At 40.2% G+C, this 21542-nt stretch overlaps 2 protein-coding genes across 3 annotated transcripts in view; one reads left to right on the top strand and one right to left on the bottom strand.

Moving 5' to 3' along the window:
- Positions 1-629: 629 nt before the first annotated feature.
- On the bottom strand, positions 630-7644 carry zgc:56622 (uncharacterized protein LOC326033 homolog). Its single transcript, XM_063477564.1, has 10 exons — positions 7526-7644; positions 6252-6428; positions 5001-5117; positions 4220-4297; positions 3823-3939; positions 2011-2123; positions 1337-1424; positions 1150-1233; positions 806-888; positions 630-733 (listed from the first exon to the last, which is right to left on the bottom strand). The coding sequence occupies exons 1-10, from the start codon at positions 7613-7615 to the stop codon at positions 700-702; spliced, it is 981 nt and encodes a 326-aa protein (XP_063333634.1). The 5' UTR covers positions 7616-7644; the 3' UTR covers positions 630-699.
- A 2401-nt stretch (positions 7645-10045) lies between these two features.
- Positions 10046-21542, top strand: part of vps9d1 (VPS9 domain containing 1) — a 33781-nt gene continuing 22284 nt past the window's right edge. For both annotated transcript variants that reach the window (XM_063477560.1, XM_063477562.1), the window contains exons 1-5: positions 10046-10156; positions 15699-15771; positions 17664-17861; positions 18028-18199; positions 18411-18522. In XM_063477560.1, coding sequence (XP_063333630.1) covers positions 10064-10156; positions 15699-15771; positions 17664-17861; positions 18028-18199; positions 18411-18522 — 648 coding nt within the window. In that variant the 5' untranslated portion in view covers positions 10046-10063. The remainder of the gene's footprint in view (positions 10157-15698; positions 15772-17663; positions 17862-18027; positions 18200-18410; positions 18523-21542) is intronic.

The raw sequence follows: 21542 nt of genomic DNA, 5'->3' as shown, positions 1-21542 counted from the left end.
TGGCAGCCAACACCTCCTCATGGCGCAGCTGACGCTTTTATTCACACATCTCTCTGAGTATGGATGCCGCTTTGCAACCCGCCTCCTTTTCTTGCTGCATCTGACTTAATCAGTGTTGTATCTGTCGCTGCCACTCACTGTCTCATAACTGCATAGCTGTTTGGTGCTCTGTAGTTCCACTGAAATGTGGACTTTACATAATGCGAGTGCAGCGTGTGGAACAAGATGTCAGTCGTCTGTTAACGAGCCTGATTTGTTGACATTTAAGCTGTCGACTACTAAAACAGATAAAACTGGTTATGCACGGTTAAGGTTCCCTAGAAGTAGTGTATTTGGGAAGAATCAGAGATTTGATATTCCTCTAAGGGAACAAATACAGGAAACAGAACGAGCTGCAGACGGCTCATTTAAAAGAGTTTTTTTTTTTTTTGTTCTTGCTTTTAGGATTAAACGTGAATGTTTTATAAAAGATGTAATCTCTGCCTTTGAAGCAAAAGCTGCATTCATTAGTACTGCAGTTTTTTTCATAATATCATTTCAGAAGTATTCGTTTGTGCATTTGTACATTTTTTCTTTAATTAAAAAAAACATTAAACATTAAAAAAGCAAAGCGAGCTTATCATTCTAAACATTTCATCGTTATTAGTAAACAGGTCACTGATGGATGCTCCAGCGTTGGTCGTTGTGGCGTCTTCTCTCTCAGGTGAAGGGGTAGTACGGGTGAGACTTGATTCTGAGAGACAAAAGAGCAATCATTGGTTTGATGCTGGAGAATGCAGCTACAGCAGGCAGGTGGTTCACTTACTCTTCAATTGCACAGGCCTTCCACCCTCGGTTCAGTCCCTTCAGAGCACTCATGTCTTCTTCAGTCAGACTGAAGTCAAAGATCTGCAGGGAAACCGACAACGAGGCTCTAAATATACTTACACTATACTCCTGAACTAAAACTATACAATTTGCTGAGGCGCTGTCAACTGAAATTGAACTGGGGCCTTTTGTGTAATAACAATTTGTACCACACAATGGTGCAGCGAGTCAACCAGAGGGCCTGCCCCCTGGTGGTCGTTAAAAAGAATGCAGGTTTAATACGTCCACCGAGAAAATCATGGTAAGCATCTTTGTCTCACCAGAGCTACAATGGTTTCTTACCTTTGTGTTTTCAAGGATGTGGTGAGGCTTTTCACTCTTGGGGATGACTGCAACACCCTGCTGCACATGGTACCTCAGCAGGACCTGAGAAAAGTTCACTGTTACTAACTAACGAGTGCGCGCACACACACACACACACACACACACACACACACACACACACACACACACACTTTCTCAACCTGACCTGTGCAGGACTGCGTTTGTGCTTCTTGGCGATATCAGCAATGACTGGGTCCTCCAGCAGCTTATATGGATCTGTGTCTTCTCTTAACCTGTGACAGGGAAGGATTTATGAAGACGGCTTAAGAGATGAACAAGGCCTCTGTTGGATGTAGCTATTAGCTACTGTTAGCTGCATATATCTAAAAGATGCAGACCACAAAGAGACATAAAGTTAGCTCTACCAAACGGAAAGAGACAAACTAATATGGGGACACAAAAGAACCACTGAGATAAAATATATCTGCAACTTAAGAGGACCACACCATTATAATTAGTGCATGTGTTTATGTTTGTGCCATGAAAACCATCCTAAATATCAGGATATATTTACATCCATTTTTCAATTTTTCCCTACCCCAATAGTCGAATTCCATAAATTAGTTTGCACTTCATCAAAATGAGATCCAGATTCTGCACAGCAAGTTTGTTATGACCTTTACTTCCTATGAGTCAGTTTACTGGCCGAACTTTTAAAAATATTCAAAAAACATCTCTTTTTTTATCTTCTCAGCCTTGGAGATATGTTATATATCTGTATATATAATAAAGGTTTAAAACATTTAAAGAACAAAAAGTTCTCCGTGTCTGTTTTTCTGATTTGGTTGTCGGTGTGGATCATGAGGCAAGACCTCTTACAGTTCTGAGGGTCTCCCAGGTGAACCGAAGGGGCTGTAGGCTGTCAAGGCAATGTTCTTGGATTTGCAGAACTCTATCATATCTGTCTGGATCAGGTAAGGATGTAGCTCCACCTGTGGATGACAAGTAGACGTACAACAGTCGAGACACTAACTCTAAAATGTTTCAGTAGCTCACAATTTATCACTTTACAGAAAACACATGTGACATTATCACAAGAAAAAGAACCTGACACTGGAAGAATCTGCACAATCATAATAATTCAGCTCCTGACTGATTCACGAATGCAGGAAAACAAAGTCCAACTTTGAGCAACTAAATTGAAAAAAAAAAAGTTTACTAGTCCTTACTAAATATGGCTTTCCAAAACTCCACACTGTCATAAGAAGTCTGACAACTTAGTTCAGGACTGATAGTGACTGACTTAAACACAATTGATTTCTGGAGAAACTGCAGTGGGATTGTTGCTGCTGCTGGACCTAGCCTGTTATTTGGTGGTTGGAGGTCGATAGGTCAGCTACAAAAGCTAATGGTGTTAGCAGCTGATACTTATACTGTAAAAAGGCTTTAAAGAGTAAAATAAATGTTTTTAGGCATCTTAGAGCTGATCAAATTGAATAACCCACTGATGACTTTTTTTTTTTCTTTTTTCAAAAATTCCACAAAACCTGAAGCACTTTTGTCTTCCATTAATAAAGTGGACAACCCTCCACTTTATTAATGGAAGTCCCTCAAGTCCCTCCTGTCACTGTCAGGGTGTGGGACTGTTGTCTGAGAAGACAAGGCAGAAATTTCAATGCACCATATCTCCTTAACCTTAAATTGCTTCCATCTGTGTCATTAAAAAGCAGTTAAAGTTACCACGATGACTACATTCTATATACAGCTAGCTGAAAAAATAAGAGATGTTAAATCATTTATTAACCCCAAATTCTAGGAAAGTGTGTTACAGCAGTGATGCAAAATACAAAAAATGAAGAGCTCTGATTTAAAATAAATGTGATGTGAGGAGGCAAACAGCACTAATGAATTTCCTCAGCAGCAGTGTGCTAACACTGCAATGATCTGATCTTGTTCCTCACACACAAAGGATGATGGCTACGCTGGTAGGCAGAAAATGAAAGGAAATCCAAAACCACCAATCAGAGTGATCAATTTCAAATCAGCTATCAGTTAAGCAGCTGTTACACTTACCAATTAATAACCGGCTCAAACAGACTGACAATAAATGGAAATGGTACTCATAAAATGTCTTACACAACCACATGTGTGTGTGTGTGTGTAAATATTTAGACATCTTTGTGAGGACAGAAAATTGGCGTGCTACTAAACTTGTGGGGACCAGCACTTTGGTCCCCACAAGTTTAGGCATTCATTTTTGATGGTTAGGGTAAGTGGCTAGGGAAAGCATAATGTCAATGAGATGTCCTCACTAAGATAAGACAATGAGTGTGTGTGTAACAGAGAGAGAGAGAGAGAGAGAGAGAATTCATTACATCATTTGAAAACTGATTAACCAATGCCAAAACTGTAGAAGCACATGTTGTGCAATCAAGCCTCGTGTTTCAGACCTTAAAACTGTGTTTCTGTGATGAACAGTCTGAGGCTAGTTAGGTGCAAAAGTTTTGGAAAAGTTTTTTTATGTATAACATATAATGGGATTGATTGTAAACGTAGAAACAAACCTCTGGGAACATGCTACATCTTTGTACAAACACCAGTTAATTACAAAATGAACTAGGAGATGTTGTAGCGCTCGTGGAAATGAGCCTTCACAGCTTCAGTGAATGTAAATGGACACATCTGCAGTACCTGATTGACCGCAGGGGGAACCCTGCACAGAGCGAGGAGTCTCTCCAGCTGCAGGATGCTGAAGTTGGACACACCGATGCTCTTTACTTTCCCCGAGGCTTGCAGTGCTTCCATCCCCTGCAAACACAACACAACTTTTTACAATTTAGTTTGCCTGAAAAAAAATCTGCTTTTAATATCAGTTAAATCACAGATAAAAATGTAAAAGATTCTATAAGAATTTAGTTAAATGATGTATGGAGCTGTATTTATATGACTCACAGTTCACATCTGGGTCATAAGTATTTACTTTGACCATTTTATTATCATTTATGGTCCATTTATCTGTCATTAACATTTACTCTTATGATTATTCAGTGCTGTTATTCAAACAAGCATACAGACTGTATCTTCTTACCCTCCACACATCTACGTAGTCTACGTCAGAGGTCACCATCTTTCCATCCTTCTTTGGGAAAAGCTCATCACCCATTTTCTGCAGTGAAATTAAAAGTCCATCAGACAAATGGCACATCTCCTTTCCCCACAGTGCACCCTCTTTCAGTTCTAAGGCTTTCCTTTCATTTTTTGAGCAGTGTATTTTTAAATACATGAACAACAACTCCTGACACATTACACCGTGTCGATTTAACCAAACCTAAGCCAGGATGCAGAAGCAGTATATGAAAAACTGAATCCAATGTTTCAGAAGCTCGTTCAGCTGTTTTTAGCAGCAATAACATTCCCAGATTGATGGGTAGTTCCTCCTCTAAGATCACTGCCGATATCTTTCCTTTTTGGCATTTGTTAAAACACACACCTGAATATTCTAGACCAGCACACTTCCACAATGTCTTCTTTTACAGAGGTGCTCATGCTTGCTGATTTGGTTACCAGCACCTAGCTCCTGCTTAAACTCTTAATTCCCATGGAAGCAGTAAGAATCCTCTGATTTTCTTTTTTTTTGGTTAAATAAAAACTGCCTTGAATAAATTTGCCTAAAATGTCTTTATTGTTAAAGTGAGTTTAACAGATGTCTCCAGTTTTATCTCCAATTTGCCTGAATGGGAATTGAATACATGGTTGACTCCTGAAGGTCGACTATTCCAGAAGATTAACTTATTTTTAAGTCAAAGCCAAATGAAGAATGGCAGAATAAAGGACAGTGAAACTGTCAGAATTGAAAATCTCTGCTCAACCTTCAGGCCAACAGGGAAATGCACAAGATAAAGATCCAGGTAGTCCAGTTGGAGATCACTTAGGGACTTATTGAGGCACACAGGGATGTCTTCTGGGGCATGATGGGTACACCACAGCTAGAAAAGTTAAAGCACAGTGAGATAAACATTAACATACAGCATCGTGATGCATAAATCTGGGTACTTTTAAATAATAATTCAATTCATTTTTACAGACAAAGAAAACCCCAACAATCATATGACCCCTATGAGCAAGTGCTTTGGCAAAAGTGGAAAGAAAAACTCCCTTTTAACGGGAAGAAACCTCAAGCAGAGCCAGGCTCAGGGAGGGGCGGGGCCATCTGCCGCAACTGGCTGGGGGAGAGGGGAGGAAGATGGGACAAAAGACATGCTGTGGAAGAGAGCCGGAGATTAATAATAACTAATGAAATATCAGCTCAATGTGGGTCCAAAAAAAGGTGACTGAAGAAGAAACACCCAGTGCATCATGGGAATCCCCCGGCAGCCTACGTCTCTTGCAGCATAACTAAGGGAGGATTCAGGGTCACCTGGTCCAGCCCTAACTATATGCTTTAGCAAAAAGGAAAGTTTTAAGCCTAATCTTAAAAGTAGAGATAGTGTCTGTCTCCTGAATCCAAACTGGAAGCTGGTTCCACAGAAGAGGGGCCTGAAAACTGAAGGCTCTGCCTCCCATTCTACTTTTAAATACTCTAGGAACAACAAGTAAGCCTGCAGTGTGAGAGCGAAGTGCTCTAATAGGGTGATATGGTACTACAAGGTCATTAAGATAAGATGGGGCCTGATTATTTAAGACCTTGTATGTGAGCAGCAGGATTTTGAATTCTGGATTTAACAGGAAGCCAATGAAGGGAAGCCAATACAGGAGAAATCTGCTCTCTCTTTCTAGTCCCTGTCAGGACTCTTGCTGCAGCATTTTGGATTAACTGAAGGCTTTTCAGGGAGTTTTTAGGACTTCCTGATAATAATGAATTACAGTAGTCCAGCCTGGAAGTAATGAAGGCATGAACTAGTTTTTCAGCGTCACTCTGAGACAGGATATTTCTAACTTTAGAGATGTTGCACAAATGGAAGAAAGCAGTCTTACATATTTGTTTAATATGTGCATTGAAGGACATGTCCTGGTCAATCTAACAGAAAAAAAGGAAAAGAAACAGATTGGAAAGGACAAATAAGAAGTTCGGACTCTTCCTCCTCATGCTATCCCACCTCTACCACCAACTACTTTCCCACCTTGCTGACAATAAACATATCCTCACGGCGGATGATGCCCTGCTGCATCTTGGAGCGCAGAGCCTTTCCAATGTCCACCTCGTTTTGATAACTGTAGGCAGTATCTATGTGGCGGTATCCAGCCGCGATGCCAGTCTCTACTGCACCCTGGATCGAGGTCGGGGACAGATGAGAGGACTGCAACAAGCAGGACAGTAGAGTTAGTGTCTGCTAACCTTACTCTTGGTTCCTGGGCACATTTACACCAATGTAGAGAGAATTTATGTGAGATAGATAATACAACAGATAATACAAAGTTGAGAGGGTCAAAATAACATCACAGATGTGCATGAAGTCAAGCAACACCATTGGTGACAGTCATGCCAATGTCTGATAGGCCTCTTCTCAGCAGGTCACTAAACTGAACTTCTCTACTGTGCTTTTATGGGCATTTTTCATTGATTATCTCACACATGATACAGCATGCTAAGCGGTACAAACAAACCAAGAAGATTTGGCTTCAGTTTTGGTTTGGACTACTTTATTAGTTACTTAGCACCAATTGTCTCTACCTGTGCATTGCATCCCTGCTGTTTATCAGCTTGCTAACTAAGCATGTTAACATTAGCTGATAACTTCTTGTTAAGCTTCTTGTTAAGATACTAACTGCAGCAGTGAAAACATCAACATTTAGACTTCAAAATGCCAAAGACCAATGGGTGACCTCACGCCACTGTATGTCAGATACAGCAGGATGGAGGATCTGGATTGCCGCTTGGTAGCAAAGTGGTGTGCAAATGTACATCAGTTGCTGATAACCATAGTTAATAGTTTAAGTGGCAAATCATATCATATAAGAATCATCAGTTTGCTGTGTAGAAATGTGTCTGTTGAGCCACTCGATGGCTCAACAGACACTTGGTATTTGCCTGATCTAAGGCTTTTTTGGATATGTGTTAAATCACATGTAAGGGAAAACTTTGATCCAGTTACTGGCTTCATATGTAATTATAAAGTTTGAATATTAATTTCGACCTCTAAAGTTTTGAAACCACTGTTTGGATGCATGTGTCTTATTATTAAACTTGACTCTGCCACCTGAAAGAGTGATCAGTGTCTGCCAGTCACAATCAAGTCCTTCTAATCACCTCCCTTCACAAATATCAGTAAGTATGCCTTGTGCATGTATTAGAAAGCATTAGTAAACATATAGTAACTCTTAACAATACATGAGAAAACACAGTAACACTTGAGCAACTTCTCAAAGTTAAATGCAGATAAAGAAATGGGGCTACCTTCCATGTCCCAAGACCCAGCAGTGGCATTCGAGAGCCGTCATTCAGCTCAACGTTCCTGGCCACCTGTGTGTCCTCCACAGAGTACATTTTCCCCACCGTAAGAGAAAAACAACAAAAAAAAGCCACTCAGTTCACAACCGCGCACTGTCACGGCTTTCTTCTTCCTCTTTCCCCCTCAGAGTGCTTCTGCTGAGTCAGTGTCCTTCCTTTTTCTTTGCTGATTTTACTTTAGCTCATGTTTCTGACCTTCACTCACTTGGTTTTCTTCTCTTCCACCCACTCATTTCCTTTTCTTTCTGTGCTATCAGTCCACAAGTTAATTATTGGACAACATGCAGAGAACTTCACTAGCATGTAGTATTTATCTGTAAATAGTAAGTGAGGAGGAACGTGTTGCAAAGGTCACTTCTCCCATCGTGATAGCAATACAAACACGCATGCACACACGCACGCACACACATGCACCTTGCCTTAGTTGCGCTAAAAAAAAAAATCCTTTGTAACGTTCCCACTTCCACATTAGATGGCGGTCTTGTATCACCGGTTTGTGCAGCCACATTTTTTTAAATGAAAATTATATATATTTTACATTTCTCAAGTCATTTATTGTAAGTTCAGACTTTAATGTCATTTTGTATTTAATACCATTTGTCATCGTATTAATTTCTCATGTCTGTGCTTGTTCCTTAGTGGTACTCTTATTTTAAAATTGCTTGTTGTATTTTTTTTACATTTATAATTTCACTTTTGGATTAAACTGATTTTATGACACCAACTTCATGTTTTAATGTAACTTTTGTTTTAATTTCATGATGTAATTTTTGTCTAATTACATTTGCTGTACCTGATATTTCAAAACCCAGGTTTCAATCCTGTTTCTAATCCGCCTCATGAAAGTTGTTTTTGGAAGAGTGGTCAACATTTTCAGAAACTGATATCTGAGCCTGTATGCTAAAGAGGCTATAGTAGTTTCAGAGGTGTACTTACGTTTACTCAGAATTTTAACACCTGACAGGTTTTTGGTGTTTTTGGTGGTGTTCAAGTAAATCAAACAAGTAGGTTCTGTTTTAAATCAAATGTTTGCTTGTTTCAATATGATGAAAACATCTGCTGTGCTTTTTGTTTTTACATGACTGCACTCCACATGGTTTCAGTTTGCTTTTTATGTTTTTCCTATTCAAAAACCAAAACCCAAACCAAGCAATGCACCCAAGCTCTCGTTTGGCATGCAATTCCAATTTCTAATTGCTTTTTGGTTTAGTCTAACCAGATAAGCACAAAAAAAAGAATTATTTTTAAATGCATGTTCTCATATGGGGACGATGGGTTTATTTTATGGCCACTGTTTATGTATAAAACACTTTATCAAGCAGAATGAAGTTTAATGTGTAGATAAGCCAAAATGTAAAAACTCTGTGTTTTACACTAACATGTATTACATCTTACAAGCTTCAACAATAATTATTATATGTGATATCATTTACTTACAAACAGCAATTATGAGCTAGCAATTATAAGTTACTGTGCTATATTTTTTATTTTAATAATATTATAATAACCACACGATAATACAGTTAAAGGCATGTAGGGTCAGGCATGTAAGTATGAGCAATTTCTTTATAGCATCTCAGTGTAATTTTTATTGTCCAAAGGGAAGCATAGTTGAGATCAAAATCTGCGAATAGCTCACTCTGCGGTGGCAAGTTAGGGCTCACAAAGACAAGGGACCTCGGTTTAAAATATAAGACTTTGACTAAATAATGAGTGTTTGTGTCAAATATAAATACACTGCATAAACTGAAAAAAAAAAAAAAGCATTACACCAAAAGAACCAGATCCCCACATCCCAGATCATTTACAGTGTCAGGGGTGATGTGTGACAGAAGGCTAGCAGCAAGAGTGAAAGAGAAGGTTTGCAGGATGGTAGTGAGACCTGCTCTGATGTCGGGTTTACTGGAGGTGGAAGAACTGAAGACAATAAGATTCTCATTGAGAGTGACAAGGATGGAGAGGATTAGAAATGAATACATCAGAGGGACAGCTCAGGCTGAGCAGTTTGAAGAGAAAGTCAGAGGGCCGAGGCTGAGATGGTTTACACACGTGCAGAGGAGGGAGAGTCGATATATTGGGCAAAAGATGATGAAGATGGAGCTGAGAGGCAGGAGGAAAAGAGGAAGACCTCAGAGAAGGTTCATGGAAGTAGTGAAGGTGGACATGCAGAGGGCTGGTGTGACAGAGGAGGATGCTGGGGTAAGATGAAAGCAGATGATGCACTGTGGCGACCCCTAAAGGGAGCCGGAAGAAGAAGAAAACTGCGTCCTTCTGCTGACTGTTCGTCTGATGCAGAAGGACACATTCGTGCATAGCCTTGAACACCAGGAACTATGTCCTGGTCTCACTAGATAACACTAACACTGAACTGTAATTCAGCCTAAACAGTCTGAAGCGGTAGAGGGCGCTGTGTAGCCTACCCTGTAAAAACGAGGAAGAAGAGGCGGAACCAACGTAAAACGAAGAAGGGGCACCAGGGTAACCATGGCTAAAGTTGACAGCGGAGTGAAACCATTACAAAATGCCATGAAAATGGCCAAAGTGGCAATACAGCTGGACGGAGGGAACAGACACAAGGTCAGTGAGCCCCGGGGGCCGACAGCACGGACACAGCAGCGGGAAGCGCACAGGAAGCGGCGGGTGGGGATGTAAACAGAGGGAGGGGGCGGAGGCTGTCAGTGGTTAGCCACATAACGTTAACCTGCTCGTTATTCTATACATGCAAAACTACCTTTAATTAATAATGATATTTATTCACTGCTATCCCGGGACTCACCTCAGTGTTTTGTCCTGTGAAAGTGCCTTTTTGCTGCATTGTCATCAAGTTTATTTTACACGCATAACACCAATGTTTACGATGCGTTATAATAAAGAATATTTGCTTCTAAAACCAGAGACAAACTTGGCATTTTCACTCCTGTTATTCAAAACACGTCGAGTTAAAATATTTAGAGGAAACAAACACTCTTCTGCGGATTGTGGTTTCTTTTTCATTTTTCCCCATCACACTGTGACCACCTGCGTGTCCCCCTGACCCGTCGAGTAGACCCTGAAGGTGGTCTGCACTCTGGTGTCTGCACCAAGATGTTTACAACAGATCTTTTAAGTCCTGTAAGCTCTTCGGTGGGACCTCCGTGGATCAGCCTTGTTTGTCCACATTCCACAGATGCTCCCATCTCAAGTCAACACTTTAAACTCGTTGTTTTGCTCCAAATCATTGCTGATCAGTTTCTGCTTTGTGGCAGGGCGCATTATCCTGCTGAAAGAAGCTACAGCCATCAGAGCAGGAGTCCCCAATCCCAGTCCACAAGGGCCGGTGTCCCTGCAGGTTTTAGATCTCACCCTGGGTCAACACACCTGAATCACATGATTAGTTCATTACCAGGCCTCTGGAGACCTTCAAGACATGTTGAGAAGGTAATTTATCCATTTAAATCAGCTGTGATGGATCAAGGACACATCTAAAACCTGCAGGGACACCGGCCCTCGTGGACTGGGATTGGGGACCCCTGCATCAGAGAGTCTGTAGGGCAGGGGAGTCCAACTCCAGGCCTCAAGGGTCAGTGTCCTGCAGGTTTTAGATCTCACCCTGGGTCAACACACCTGAATCAAATGATTAGTTCATTACCAGGCCTCTGGAAAACCTCAAGACATGCTGAGGAGGTCATTTAGCCATTTAAATCAGCTGTGTTGGATCAAGAACACATCTAAAACCTGCAGGACACCGGCCCTTGAGGCCTGGTGTTCACATCCCTGGTGTACATTTTATTTTTTATTTATTTAACCTTTATTTAACCAGGAATGTCCCATTGAGATTAAAAACCTCTTTTTCAAGGGAGTCCTGGCCAAGAGGCAGCACATTTCCAAACAAATACATACAAACAAACAAGATTAAAAATTACACAAAACAATTACACATTATTGAGGCAGTCTGTAGGCCTTTGAGTTTAGTTTTAAAAACATTTAAAGACAACAATTCAGTCAGTTTCCAGTCTTTCTGTAACAGGTTCCATGAAAAAGGCGCAGAGTGGACAAAGGCTTTCTTACCCAACTCTGTGCGGACAAGGGGAACAGACAGCAGCAGCTGATCATTTGAACACAAGGAGTAAGAACCACTATTTGTCCTTGTGACCAAAGTACAAATATAAGGAGGCAGCAATCCAAGCATAGCTTTGTAAATAAAAGTGTACCAATGCCCCTGTCTTCTAATGGCCAAAGAAGGCCAATTTACTCTTAAGTACAAGTCACAATGATGGGTCAAATATCTACAATTGGTGATAAACCTCAAGGAGGCATGATACACCGTGTCCAACATTAGAAGGCATGAAGAAGAAGCGTTCATATACAGAATGTCACCATAATCTAACACAGATAAGACGTTTTTTTACTGCAAAGGAAAAACACTGTTTATTACGGAAAAAAAAACGAAGTTTCAGCCTAAGTTTCTTTACAAGTCTCTCTATATGTGGTTTAAAGGTAAAGGAGTCATCTATCCAGACACCAAGGTATTTATATTCATGAACTATCTCTATGACATTTCCTTCAAGGGTGGACACCACTGGAATAGGCTCTGGGACCTTCTTTGACTTAGAAAACAACATTAGCTTAGTCTTATCAGCATTGAGAACTAATTTTAGCTGGATAAGTGAATGCTGGAAAGCAACAAAGGCTTTCTGTAAGGTTTCAATGGCCTGAGTAAGAGATGATCCATAACAGTAAATAACTGTATCGTCAGCATAAAAATGCAAATTTGTGTCTGAGACATTTTGACCCAAGTCATTGATATATAAAAGAAACAGAAGGGGACCCAAAACTGAGCCCTGTGGCACCCCCTTGTGGACAGCAACAAATTTAGAACAAAGACCTTCAAGTTTAATGCACTGGGTTCTATTATTCAGATAATTTGAGAACCACGCTATTGCATGTTCTGACAATCCAAGGCTGAGCAGTCTGTTTTTTAGGACAGCATGATCAACAGTGTCAAAAGCTTTTGAGAGGTCAATAAAGAGTGACGCACAGTACAATTTCTTATCAAGTGCCATAATAATATCATTTATCACTTTCATAGTGGCAGTGTTGGTACTGTGTTTTTTCCTGAAGCCTGACTGAAATTTAGAAACAATATCATTAGAGTACAAAAACTCCTTCAACTGGTCACAAACTAGCGATTCCATGATTTTGGATAAAACACACAAATTTGATATTGGCCTATAATTAGTCAACACCGATGGATCACCTCCTTTCAACAAAGGCAAGACAAAAGCTGATTTCCAAACCGATGGAATTTCTTTGGTTTTAATTGAAAAATTAAATAGAATTGAAAGTGGTTCTGCAATATAATCCGCTGCCAGCTTCAAAAAATAAGGTTCCATCAAGTCTGGACCAGGAGGTTTTCTGTGATCCAAAGCCTTTAAAGCTTTATGCACTTCATAAACACTAAAGGGTACAAAGTTAAAACGGTCTCCAGAAAACATAGAGAATTTTGGGCAAGAATTTGTTAAAAAAAGTTTCTGCAGAATCAAACAAGGAGCCCACTGATAAAAAGTGTTCATTAAAGCAATTCAAAATTTCAGTTTTATCATTAATTGAGACTGAGTCTTTTACAACAAATTTAGGAAAGGTTTGAGTCATTTTATTGACAGAAAAAGACTTGATTACTTTCCAAAATTTCTGTGGATCGTTGAGATTCTCAGTGGTGACAGACAAAAAGTATTCGGATTTGGCCTTTTTAATAAGAGAAGTGCATTTATTTCTAAGCTGTTTGAAAACAGACCAATCAGTGGAAGTATCTGTTTGCCTCGCCTTGTCCCATGCTCTATTACGCTTGTGTATGTTATCTGCGAGTGTCTGCAAGAACCAGGGATTTTCTCGACCTTTAATTCTAACTTTCCGTAAGGGGGCATGTTTATTAACAATTTCCATAAAGCTTTCCTTAAAATATGTCCAGGCTAACTCTACATCTGGTAATAATCCGATTTTTTCCCAATTAACTACTGACAAATCATGATGAAAAGCCTGTTCATTGAATTGTTTAAGATTCCTTTTACACACTATGCGCGGCTTATATTTTGGAATTTTAGCATTTCTACAAACAGCAACAACACAGTGATCACTTAGGTCATTACAGAAGACACCAAGCGAAGAGAATTTATGAGGTACATTTGTTAAAACCAAATCAATTAATGTGGACTTTTCAGGGCATTTAAGATTTGGCCTGGTAGGAAGATAGACTAGCTGGGTAAGATTAATTGAATCGCAAAATTCTTTAAATTCACCAGAAGTTGCATTTAGCCAGTCCCAGTTCAAATCTCCAGCCATTAGTAGTTCAGTGTAATTTAATTTAGCCAAAAGGTGCTTTAGTGAAGGTAATGCCTCTTTTGAAGCAGATGGGGGCCTGTAACACCCAACAATGGTTATCGAAAGAGTATTAGCAATATCTACATTCAAAGCCAAAAACTCCATTTGTTTGCATATCGATTGGGACAGAACAATCGAGGCATTAAATCTTGATTTGACATAAATAGCTACACCGCCTCCTTTTTTTGGCCTATCAGTACGATATACATTGTACCCATATATGTTAATGTCTTCATTAGTAATAGATTTAGTTAACCAAGTTTCAGAAATTATAACAACATCTGCATCTGTAGATTTAACCCAAATTTTGACCATGTCCATCTTCGGTAGTAGGCTGCGCACATTAAGATGAATATATTTGACACCAGACATTATTTTAAAATCAGAAGGAGTCTGGGAATATTGCAGTTCAGGGCCAGGATTTGGTTGCACATTTCCTGACAAAAATAGAAGCAAGACAATCAACAACCTCTGTTTCACCTTTGATTTGGGTTCAGAACTTTGATATGTTGAACCCGAGCTGAAGCCTCCATTAAATGGGCAAATGAAATAAGTATGCAAGACCAGAGTAGACTGAAGTTTAGGGAAGTCTCTGGGCAAAACAGGCATGAAACTAATGTCATGATCCAACTGAGTTGGTAACTGCTCTATTTTTTTCAACAGTATAGAGCATGTGCCTTTTTCAGAATTCTCTTGCAGATAAAGATCATTTTCAGAGGTTCCCCTGCTATGTGTCCATATGCAATTGCTTGATCTGGAGCCATGCTCATGTAAGCAGTACCTGTCAAAGTAACATCTATGTGGATGGAAGGATCCAAGGTTTCCCAGCACAACAGGCCATCTGTCACTCTCCGCATGCATCAGTGAGCCTTGGCCACCCATCACCCTGTCGCTGTTCCTTCCTTGGACCACTTTGATAGATACTGTCCCCCGGCCCCTGCAGACCAGGAACACCCCACAACAGCTTTTTTGTTTTTAAATTTTAAAAATCAGAGAGCTGCTCTGACCCAGTCTTCTAGCCATCACAATTTGGCCCTTCACTCAAATCTTTACATTTGCCCATTTTTCCTGCTTCTAACATCAACTTTAAGGACAAAATGTTCACTTGCTCTGTAATATATCTCACCCACTAACACGTTCTTTGATGAAGAGCTAATCAGTGTTATTCATTTCACTTGTCAGTGTTTATAAAGTTGTGATTGATCAGTGTATATATTTTCCTCTCAAATGCTGGTGGGTTGTATGGTGATGTTCTCAAACTCGGGTCCTTTACAGGAAGCCTGCGAGTTTGAGGGCTCTGCGCAGTATCTAATATGTTCCTTGGAGTCTGTTTGTGTGCATGTGCTATATTTTTCTATTGGCAGAACAAAATAAATGCTATTGTTTAGAAGTTTTGATTGGTTGGGTTGAGGTGACCCCTGACCATAGCTGGAAGTGACCTGATCTGTAGGCACTGTCACCTGTCTGTCTCTGTCCTGGTGCACAAAAACAGTAGGTGTGAATTTAGACCCAGGACATCCTTTGGACTAGTTAAAGTGCAACTATGTTTCCTCTAAAAACAGATTATCCTCAGCACCACATGTAACCATTTTTGGATCCAAAGCTGAACTGCTTTCCTGAGTTACAAAACTCTTTCTTTATCAAACTTGGAGGCACTAAAAACTACAACTAATGTGTTAACGCGATGCCTGCCAGTGTGTGAGGTTATCACACAGTGTGTGTACTTATAACTACTGATGGCCTGTTTGTGGTCTCTCTGCAGGAAGCTTACTGTGAATACCTCCGGACCATCAACTACATATCACATGCACTTTTGGAGGAAGCTGTTTCACAGAGTAAGAGCTGAAGGAAATGTGTGACTGATGATGAAGTAACATAATGGTATAAGGTCTGATCTCTGCTCAGTTTACCTGTTGGTGTGCGAACAATCCAGTGCTCGTTAAAGCAGACACTGAACACGGAACATGAACCAGTTAACAAGCAGAACTACCCTCCTGACCGTTTCCTCTGTTCCTTTAATACTTTACGAGAAGCGACCTCTGACTTTGAAAAAAGATGCCAATACAGACGCACCGAAAACTGCAGTTCCTGGAGCAGTGCTTCCTCGAGTGAGTCAGGCCCACAACTTCAGAGCAGGAAAAAGCATTGCTCACTTCCTGATCCAAAATCTGTGCTGTTTGTTATTATCAAAGAATTCCCGCAGTCCCACGCTTCAGAACTCTTTATTTGTATAGCAGTGGACTCACAAGGCACACAACATGTAAAAGTGGCAGCTCATTCAGAGTATGAAATGTAACTGCATTACTGTATCTTAAAGTAAGAGATACTACATCTTTAACAAATGTTTCAGCATTTGTTATTCATGGATACATCCGAGCAGTTTCATCGCTGTGCGATAGTCCAGATTTAATGGGGGACTATAGGGCTACAGCCCAAAAATGCACAACATGAAAATGGCCAATAATTTAATCTTTTATATGGAGTCTGTTGGTAAATTATATCCTGTGGCCGTCACAGTTACCAGAGCTCTACTTGGTTTAACATCTGTGGGTTTAAAGCTGATTGTTTTTGTGAGGCAGGTAGGCTCATCTGTTCATCAGCTCACCCGTGCTCCACACGAGCACGGGTGTTTTTGCAAACGCAGATTTTTCTGTGCGTTTGCACCTTTCGTCCACACGTAAACGGCGTCTTCAATCACTGAAAACGGAGATTTTTTAAAAACTCCTGCCAGGGTAGAGATTCTCGAAAAACTCTGTTTTTGTGTTTACATGTGGACGCGGAAAACGGAGATTTACTCACGCGAGCTCAAAGGTGTGCGCCTTTTTTGACGTGACGCTGTGCGCCACGTTATTGTTTACATGAGATGAATTTCTATAATGGCGGATAGAGACAAAATACTGTTGCTGTTAATCTGACTATGTGCAGTTTTTACACGCTTACATATACACATGCAGTTACTGTCCCTCCATTCAGAAAGGCAGAGGCGTCGTCAGTTTTGAATAAATTAACAAAAAATTTATGCATGCTGTATGCATTTAGTTCATTCCTAAGTTGTGAGTCTACACCAGCCGAAATACTGTTTCTGGATATTAACATTTGAAATGATGAAGGTACTTGAAAAGTAACACAAAATTAGCTGCCTTTCCAGAAAAACACAAAGCTTTTCAGAAGTCCTGAAAACCCTGTGTACTCTTTCGCTCCCAGGCTTCTAGACTTTTGATTGGCCAACATTTCTGCACGGCTAGGATTTGGCATGTTCTTGACAACGTTTGACTGTGTTTTTGGCGTTTACATGTGGACCGAGATATTTTTCCAAACTACATGTGTGGACGGGATTTTTAAAAAGAAAGAAAATGGAAAATCTCTGTTTTCAAAAATACCCATGTACGTGTGGACGTAGCCTCAGTGTACCAGCAATCATGGCACCATGACCTGTTTGTGTGGTTGCTTTGATCAATCAAAAAGCAGTGTTATCTGCATCATTGTAAGCCATAAAGGTACCACCTGAATGTGAGCGTGTTGGACTCGATGGATTTGTGACCCGGACCAATCAAGGGTTGCTGCTCAGTAATCCTCTTGTTCCAACACTGCTAATCATTCTGATCAAGGCTTGAACTAATCAACCATTTGTGAAATTCAATCAGCTTTCTCATGCCATGTGATGACCTGTGTATAGTAGAGAGATTAATCCCATCTCACGGCGTGATATGTGTCTTTCTGGCCTCAGTGGAAAAGGAGATAGTGTCAGTGGAAGTGGATCGGATGTTGACCCTAGCTGAGCAGTGTCTGGAGCGAGCCAAGTCATTTGTAGGGAAGAGCACCGAGCCCCCCGACCTGTCGGCTTCTGCTTTCTCTTCGGGTTCACCTGGCCTACCAGAGCCCCTTCAGACTGCGGTCGTCCCTGCCTCTCACACTGCAGACACTGGTGAGTACGTTCTCCTCCAATCAGAAGCATCTCTTCTATAAACACACTGGTCAGTCCCTGCTAAGTTGGAGCCAGGAGTCACAAGTCAGATGTGACCTGCTGCACAGTGTTACGTCATCTCATTGTGTCTTTAGCCTGAGTTCTTGGTCTCTCTGTTTGACTGCAGTCACAGTACCTGCGGGTGGTGCTCCTGTGGCCACAGACCATAAATCCTCGAGTCCCAGAGTGAGCGGTCGCAGCAGGGCGTTGTCAGACAAAGCCGAGGAGCCCTCACCTTTCCTGCCTCCCGAAGTCTTCCACAAACTACAAGCAGAAGCTTCGCAGGACACGAGCAAAAAGTAAAGACTGGTTTTCATCAAGGAGAGGAAATATTGCTCCAGTGATAGAAGCTGGACAAACAAAGAAGAACAGACTTAGTAGTTGCTCTGGATTCCCAGAAAAGCACAGTGTTTTCAAGTGAAACAGCAAACGTGTTGCAGTCGATTTGTTATCTAAATTGACGCGCGCCGTGAGTCATGTATTATTTGTTTACGTGTTTGTGCGCTGCAGGGAGCTGACACCCATCGAAGAAGCCTCACGTTTGAACCAGAAGCTGAAAGCTAATTACGAAGCTCGCCTGGCGAGACTCACACCTGGTCAAGCCTATCAGAAGACATCTTTGGTAAGTTTGGGAAATGAACTCGTCTCAGTCTGTTGTCACATACGCTACTTTGTTGTCCTTGCTTGAGCACAAGTTTATTTAAAAATGTAAAGATGTGACAACTTCTGTTAAAAGGATTTCCAAAAATGTTACATTTTTTATTTTAGTGATATATAAAAATGGTTTAACAGTATTATTTGTTTGCACCTTTATTTTGCATGTGGAATATAACAGGTAGATGCTTTTTCTTAGCCAGAAGACAAACTTCCTGAGGAAGAGTCGGTCCAAACATCCCACTGGTTTTTAGAGTTTAACCTGAAAGAAGGGATTCAATTATTGATATTATTCCTTCCAGTTTTGCAGCATGTGTATACATATTTGGTCCGATTTGCCTGGATATTCAATCACACTTAGTCTTTTTTTTTTTCCCTCTAAAGCCACAAGGTTGCCGTGATGTCATCTGACAGAGTTATCATAGACATAACTTAATGATAATGGTCCCGCTCTGATTGCTACTTTGTGTCTCCCGTACTCGCTGAAGTTTGTTGTTCCCTGTCACTAAATGACCACAGCACACTAATAGAAATTTGCATGTGTGTGGCACAAATGAAACAAAGGGGGGCTTTTTTTGGAAAAGGGTCTAAAAATTAGTAGGTAAAGTTTATTGAAAACATTTCAAATTTGGGCAACAGTAAAGTTTTAACTGAAGTGTGAGAGGGAGGCCAGACCCCAGCCTGTGACGATATCTAAAAACATGTAAAATTGTGGTGTTGTTGGGTTTTATTAAGCTCGGGTTGATGCCAGTGTCATGATTATGTGAAGATACTGTTGATGCTGAGGAACATATACAGGTTTTGAAAGAACATACACTTTCATGCGGACTTCTATATTTCACATATTGAAACCTTCAGTTCCAAAACTTATACAAGGTGTTGTTAAAACAGGAGGCGATTCATAAATGTGCTTCAACTTTCAACTTCAACAGAGTTAAAAATAGAATTTTAATGACTTTTATATCAATCTTAATATAACTTTTTAAACTGTAAAACCTTCATTTTATGCTAGCATATTTACACAGTCACTTCCTTATAATAACAGTGAAGATTATATTTTGATAAAAGGGAAGACAAAGAAAGACAAACGGTTTTTATTCTAATTAGTTTCACTTTGTGGTTCTGAGTGTTTCCTCTCCTACTGAAAAGATGGCCTATGCTTGACAGACAGTGCAGGTGACATATTCAGTGCTCAGGATTGGTCCGTCTTTCCTGACATCTTCGTCACTGTCACCAGTATCAGGCTGGGTGTGTTTTAGATGGATTAGCTCTTGGTAAGTGCTCACAGTTGTCTATAGTGTGCATCAATGACAGAAAAGCCAAAGTTTCCATAATGAACCAGAAGAAGGCAGGCCTGAGGAGGCAGTACAGGGCTCAGTGTAAATCTCAGAAACTCGCCTTCATGTTGATGCTACTTCAATATATTCCCCCTTACTAAACTCCTCCACCTTAATGTAACGCCCTCATCAGCAATGGGCTCTTCAGCAGGGTGCTGCACCCTAACATACTGCAGAGATGTGAGGAGCATACCAAAGAACAGGTCAGAGCTGATGGCAAACAGCATTAGAGTGGTGCTTTTTAAGTAGTTAACATTAACATATGAGCATGCTGTGAATGTACATTCAAAGTTTATTTAAAGATAAGAACACACATATTCACATTTTACTTTTGTGTGTGATTTGATTTTGTTACCTGTAAATGAGGCAAAGAAAGAATTTATGAAAATAAAAGTTTAATGTTGCACAAAAATAGTGTTTATTTCAGTTATGCGAACTAAACGCAGTCAAGTTTCATCGCAATGCCAGACTCACTCACCATCTCACTGTTTTCCCAGCATTACTCTTCACATTCATAATGCTCCATTACATCATGTATTTCATCAGCTCCAAACAAAAGCTCAGGCAGCAGCCAAAATGTAAATCCTTAAATGACGTGTATTAGTGAGTGTGGGAATGGTTGTGGGAAAACAGTGTTTATGTGATTGCTCTTTCTTTTTTGTCTCTGCTCAGCCTAAACAGAAATTTGACACATTTTTGTCCCTGACTGTGGTCTCTCACCCTGTCAGTAAAATGTTTTTCTGCCTTTGCATTTGTAAATGAAACTTTCTTTGTCTAAAACTTAGATTTAGCTCATTTCTTTTTAAGGCTTTCTTCTGATTGGCTGCCCCTTGCAGACAGAAGTTTTCAGCAGCTGGTGGGTGGGGCTTGAATGTACACGTGTTTTTTTTTTTTGTTTGTTTTTTTTTTTAAGTTGGATGTATTACTACCAATAGTTTTTACATTTTGGTGACCATTGAAATTAAAGTTAATGCTTCAAATAAGTTGGTAAATAGAAATATGAACAGGAATGATTAAATACGTGAAATATGAATTACAAAGGGGTGTAGATACTTAATCAGAGCCTCTCTGTGCTGCACCACCTGGTTTGTGGATACTGATATGCACAAGTGGTTTATATTAATCTAAGATCTAGGGACATTTATCATACAAATGCAAATAATGAAATTCTATGCTACAGAGATGTGTTAAACATTAAGTGCTATTGTTTTAGAATAAAATATCTTCCATTTCTTCTGTTATTCGCCTAATAGTTGGTAGCACAAAAAGAGGGAAATGTTGCCTTTATTAAATGTATTTAATGTCGCAAACTTTGACCTCAGTTTAAGTACTGAATCTTTTTCTGCGATGGTAATCAAAATAATGGAAACTCTGGTGGAGTAAAGCGCGCTACCTGTGCTTTTATTTTGTATTCTGGTCTTCCGGTTCGCGGTTCCACCGCTGTTAATGGTGAGTTTGACGGGCGGAGGGAGCAGACTGCCTGAGAGCGTTTTATTTTAGCCGGGTAACGTGTGAGCTACAAAGCAGAACTTTCTCTCGTCGTTTTTTATAATTTTAGTGGGAAACTCGCTACATTAAAAAAAAAAAAAAAAAAGTAAATAATGGTAAGCAAAATGCCGCCAAGTTGAGCTTACATCTGGTTAGCTGCTAT

The sequence above is a fragment of the Pelmatolapia mariae genome, linkage group LG7 (assembly GCF_036321145.2).
Source record: "Pelmatolapia mariae isolate MD_Pm_ZW linkage group LG7, Pm_UMD_F_2, whole genome shotgun sequence".
Classification (NCBI taxonomy): domain Eukaryota; kingdom Metazoa; phylum Chordata; class Actinopteri; order Cichliformes; family Cichlidae; genus Pelmatolapia; species Pelmatolapia mariae.
Note: the sequence above shows the minus strand (reverse complement) of the source record. Positions and strands in the feature narration are given on the sequence as shown.